General features: G+C 43.3%; 1 protein-coding gene across 1 annotated transcript in view; it reads left to right on the forward strand.

The window, feature by feature from the left end:
• EXD3 (exonuclease 3'-5' domain containing 3) overlaps positions 1-5,650 on the forward strand; it is a 685,344-nt gene extending 679,694 nt beyond the window's left edge. The window contains exon 20 of the mRNA XM_065572495.1: positions 4,386-5,650. Coding sequence (XP_065428567.1) covers positions 4,386-4,474 — 89 coding nt within the window. The 3' untranslated portion in view covers positions 4,475-5,650. The remainder of the gene's footprint in view (positions 1-4,385) is intronic.
• Positions 5,651-6,000: the final 350 nt, after the last annotated feature.

Raw genomic sequence — 6,000 nt, forward strand, 5'->3', positions numbered from 1 at the left:
AAATTAACCTTACAGGGTAATCAAACTTAAAGAGCTCAGAGGACTCCCCTCTAATCTTAGGTTCAAAGTACAGCAAACAAAGATAAACACTCTAGTAAAAGGTACATTTACAAGTTGAGAAAAACAAAGGAAAACGAACATGCCTTGCCTGGCTATTTACTTACAAGTTTGAAATAGGAGAGACTTGTTTAGAAAGATGTGGAGAACCTGGATTGATGTCTGGTCCCTCTCAGTCCCGAGAACGAACACACTCCCAAACAAAGAACACAAACAACAGCCTTCCCCCCGCAAGATTTGAAAGTATCTTGTCCCCTTATTGGTCCTTTAGGTCAGATGCCAGCCAGGTTACCTGAGCTTCTTAACCCTTTACAGGGAAAAGGATTTTGGAGTCTCTGGCCAGGAGGGATTTTTATAGTACTGTACACAGGACAGCTATTACCCTTCCCTTTATAGTTATGACAACTTTCTTGGAAACTAAGGTATTTTCCTCTGGAACTGGGTGTGTTGTTATTTCATATCTTTGTATTATATAGTCTTGCATGTACTTTGCAGACAGTTTGAAGTTAAGTTGGACATTAGGAAAAACTTCCTGTCGAGGTAGTTAAGCACTGGAATATATAGCACAGGGAGGTTGTGGAATCTCTGTCATTGGAGATTTTTAAGAGCAGGTTAGACAAACACCTGTCAGGGATGGTCTAGATAATACTTAGTCCTAACTTGAGTGTAGGGGACTAGATTAGATGACCTCTCAAGGTCCCTTCCAGTCCTATGATTCTATGTTGGAGCATGTGTGAGTCTTTCTTATGATGACAGAAGACTGCCTTGCATTTCTTTCTCCTGGTGGGGTAGTTCTGACAGTCTGTTCCAAGACCTATCACTCACTCATCAACCTGGGTTCCTTCTGGGTCCTGCGGATCAAGTCTCAGCAGAGGATGTATGTCACCGTCCTCCACATCATTATTTTTATCTTGTGTTCATAGTGGGCATATATAATTGTGTTTCCAGTGTAATATATGCCATTATATAAACCAGGATTGATCTGTTTAACACATGGAGCTTGTTTCCAAGTGCATGATTTGTTCTGAGGAAATAATTTGATCCTCACTGGATCTCCTCATTGTAGTTCTGGGAGATCTTCAGCTCATCAGTGATGGTAGGCATTGGCCTTTGTGTTCCTCTCTTCTTTTTGTCTGGTACTCCTTCCACCACTGCTGCTTGTAGTTCTGCTGGGGTTATTGGCACAATACTCAGGTGTGAAAAAACAACCTTCCCAAACCCAGAGGCAACCTGTGCATCCTGACGTCCAGCGCTGTACGGGGCTGCTATTCGTGCCTTCTAGAGGAGTGTTTCTCCATTCAAGGATGGCCAGGGATTGTCTTTGCTTTTTCAACTTTCTTTAAGAGAATCTTAGCAATTTTAACTGCTGATTTGGCATTGCCATTTAATTGGCTGTGGTATGCTGATGATGTGATATGACTACATTCCTATCCCCAGGTAAATTGCACAAACTCACTGCAAGTCAACTGGGGTCCATTTTCTGAACCTATACAGCTCGGGATACCATGCCTGCTGATTTGCTTCCTTGCTTTGTCTGTGATGGTTGCTGCATAGTGTCTGACAGGTCATCTATTTCCCAGAAGTCTGAATAGTCATCTACAAGAATGGGGTAGTCTATGTGGCTTGTGGTGAAAAGGTCCGTTCCTACTTTCCAAGGTCTGTTGAGGAGGGTGTGTATTTTCATTGTTTCTTTTTGCTGCTGCCTGCATTTCCCCACATGGATCACAACTGTTCACCAGTCCTCGGATACCCATGGTTCTGTTTGGCCCATATACGTATGGTATCATAGGCCTCTGGGACACATGCTTCTATTGCAGAATGGCTCCGATGTATTCTTGAGTGAGGTTCTGTTCTCAATGATCTAGATAGTTTGATCTGACTGCCTTTATATCTGATGCTACATAGTAGTTGAATTCATCTGGATAGTTCCAATATCCCTGAGAGGCTGGCGGGGCTTGTCCTTGGATGCCAGGCCATCCTGACAGAATGGCAGATATTAGCACTTGTAAAGCTTTGTCTTGGATCATTTGTTCTTCTTCGAGTGCTTGCTCATATCCATTCCATTAGGTGTGCGCGCGCCGCGTGCACGATCGTCGGAAGATTTTTACCCTAGCAACACCGGCGGGTCGGCTGTGGAGCCCCCTAGAGTGGCGCCTTCATGGCGCTGAATATATACCCCAGCCGACCCGGCGCCCCCTCAGTTCCTTCTTACCGCCCCTGACGGTCGTTGGAACTGTGGAGCGCTGCTTTCATCTGGATAGTTCCAATATCCCTGAGAGGCTGGCGGGGCTTGTCCTTGGATGCCAGGCCATCCTGACAGAATGGCAGATATTAGCACTTGTAAAGCTTTGTCTTGGATCATTTGTTTTCAGATTTATTCAAGCCCCTCCTGTGAAATCAGCACATATCTGACTTGGGTGATGATTTCTGTATCTTTCTGTGTTTTCTGTGTTTCTAGCATGTTGAGGATTTGATATTCTTGTTCAGTTGTTGTATTTTCATGCAACAAGGCTGCTCTGGATAAGAAGTCAGCTATGTACATTTCAGTCCCTTCCTTGTAGCACACAGAGAAGATGTAGCATTGCTGTTTCAGTATCATGCACTGAAGATGCTTAGGAGTTATCAGCAGTAGCTTTTAAAAATGCTCTCTAGTGGTTTCTGAGCACTATCTACTCGAACGGTTCCCATCCTGGCCTGGCTAAACTTGTCACATGCGAACACTATTGCAAGCCATTCCTTTCCCATTTGGGTATATCTTTGTTCTGTTGGTGACAGTGACTTTGATGAGAAAGCTGCAAGCTGTCCCTTTTGTAGGAGTAATGTCCCAAGCCCTGTCACATTGGCATCACATTGTATCAGTTGCCTCTTCATTCAAACTGTAATATTTCAGAGGGGTAACTGTGTTAGTCTGGATCTGTAAAAAGCAACAAAGAGTCCTGTGGCACCTTAAAGACTAACAGACGTATTGGAGCATAAGCTTTCGTGGGTGAATAACCACTTCGTCAGATGCATGTAATGGAAATTTCCAGAGGCAGGTATAAATATGCAGGCAAGAATCAGTCTGGAGATAACGAGGTTAGTTCAATCAGGGAGGATGAGGCCCTCTTCTAGCAGTTGAGGTGTGAACACCAAGGGAGGAGAAACTGCTTTTGTAGTTGGCTAGCCATTCACAGTCTGTGTTTAATCCTGAGCTGATGGTGTCAAATTTGCAAATGAACTGAAGCTCAGCAGTTTCTCTTTGAAGTCTGGTCCTGAAGTTTTTTTGCTGTAAGATGGCTACCTTTAAATCTGCTATTGTGTGGCCAGGGAGGTTGAAGTGTTCTCCTACAGGTTTTTGTATATTGCCATTCCTAATATCTGACTTGTGTCCATTTATCCTTTTACGTAGGGACTGTCAAGCAAGGTATAACCGCATTTGCTCCAACCCCTCAGACAGAGACCAACACCTACAAGATCTTCACCAAGCATTCTCAAAACTCAAAGCTTATGCTCCAATACATCTGTTAGTCTTTAAGGTGCCACAGGACTTTTTATTATTTCAGAGTGGGATAGTTTGCCGCCAGTTCCTTGGTATGTGTGATGGCTGCATCATTCTGAAGTGATCATGTGCATGTTGCATCTTTGTCCAGTAGTCACCTCAGGAGTTCGCACACAGCTGAGAGGCTTGGAAGAAATTTTGTTTACAAATCCCAGTAGTCTCTGAACTGATTTAATATCGCTAAGTATGGGCATCTGCTGTACTGCTTTTATCTTTTCAGGGTCAGGTCGTAGCACATGAAGGTCAGCATGAGTCCCATGTATAGGACGGAAGCCAGTCACAATATTCAGTTTTAGATGTTTGTCTGTGTCTGTTTGTAGCAGACAGATGAGGTTGTGGTCATGATCTCTGCCTCCGCATCTCTACACCAAGTGTCATAAGCTGTGGGCCGATCCCTGCAAGTCCGGTCTGCACATCTTGTGGGTGGGTTTGATATTCTTCCATCACAGGTTTGACCCCAAATGGGATTCTCAGCCTCTGTAGCTACCTGTTAAAGTCCAGAATGTGGAGCAACAGCTGCTTTTTTTATCCAGTAGCACTTGCCAATATCCGTCTTTGTCTTCAGTACTGACAAGATTTTTGCTTTTGCCAAGTCAGGTAATAGTTCTTCAATTGTAATTATTTGGTAGTGATCTCTTTTTAGTGCTTTATTTAAATTGCTTGGATCTATGCAAATATACAACTTGCCTGGCCACTCAATGGCTACTATGTTGTTTATCCAATTTGTGGGCTCTGTGACTTCTTTTTCCATTTGCTTTATTGCTCCTATTATTTTTTTCTCTTAATGCAGAATGGCGGATAACTGGCTTCGCAGCAGCACCGCTGAGAAGGATCTGGGAGTTGGGATGGATCACACCTCAACATGAGTCAGCAATGTGATGCTGTTGCAAAAAAAGGCATAGAATGTAAGTCACGGGAGGTGATAGTATGACTCTACTCGGCGATGGTTAGGTCTCAGCTGGAGGACTGTGTCCAATTTTGGTCACCAATGGTTAAAAAGGATGTAGGGAAACTGGAGAGGATCCAGATGCGAGTGACAAAGATGATCAGAGGGATGGAACACAAGCCATACAAGCAAAGGCTGAAGGAGCTGGGTATGTTTAGTTTGGAGAAGAGGAGATTAAGGGGGGACATGGTAGCGGTCTTCAAATACTTGAAAGGCTGCCATAAAACAGATGGAGAAAAGTTCTTCTCTCGTGCGACAGAGGACAGGACAAGAGACAATGGGATCAAACTACAGCACAGCAGATTTAAATGAAATCTCAGGAAAAATATCCTAACAGTAAGAACAGTAGGACAATGCCACAGACGCCTTGGGAGGTTGTGGAAGCTCCTTCACTGGAGGTTTTCAAAAGAAGGCCGGAGTCACCTGTCTTGGATGGTTTAGACACAACAAATCCTGCATCTTGGCAGGGGGTTGGACTAGATGACCCTTGCGGTCCCTTCTAACCCTATGGCTCTAGGATTCTATTGTAAAAATTGTCTGTCCAAGGTTTAGAAATTGCTTTAGCTTCTGTGTTGTCTGTGTTACCTGAAATTTCTGCTTGTAATTTACACAGTCATTTAATGCATTCCAAACATTCTAGCGTCTAATTTCAATCTGGCTTTGCTTGGGTGCAATTTTGCTTTCTCCTCTTACTGAGGAAGTCTTTGCAGCCTCACACATTCCTGGATGCCCCACTATCTCGATGGCATTCAATTTCCTGTTTGGTTGTGGGCTGCTGCCTTGGCTTTGCATTTGGTGCTAGTCTGTACTATTTTAACGTCATGCACATACAAAATCTCCTTCTTTGAGTCACTGCTTGTGTCCTCAATTGGGTGCATTTGTTTCTTTGCTTTACTTGCCGGCAAGCTTTAGCATAATGATTTGTCTTGTCACAATAATTACATATGACCCCATAGGCAGGGCATTTGCCAGTATCACGTTTTTCTCCACAGCACCCTCAGGTCTTCCTTTGCATTTTGCTTATTTCCTTTGCTTTGTATTTGTGCATTTGCTTTTGCACAACTTTTGGTGTATTTTTATGCTTTCCTTGTGCTACTTGATGAATTATTTCTGTCTTATGCTCCACTTATGCTCTGCATTGGGATGGGAGTACTTGTGGCACCTTAGAGACTAACAAATTTATTAGAGCATAAGCTTTCGTGGACTACAGCCCACTTCTTCGGATGCATATAGAATGGAACATATATTGAGGAGATATATATACACACATACAGAGAGCATAAACAGGTGGGAGTTGTCTTACCAACTCTGAGAGGCCAATTAATTAAGAGAAAAAAAAACTTTTGAAGTGATAATCAAGCTAGCCCAGTACAGACAGTTTGATAAGAAGTGTGAGAATACTTACAAGGGGAGATAGAGTCAATGTTTGTAATGGCTCAGCCATTCCCAGTCCTTATTC

The sequence above is a fragment of the Chrysemys picta genome, chromosome 18 (assembly GCF_011386835.1).
Source record: "Chrysemys picta bellii isolate R12L10 chromosome 18, ASM1138683v2, whole genome shotgun sequence".
NCBI lineage: Eukaryota > Metazoa > Chordata > Testudines > Emydidae > Chrysemys > Chrysemys picta.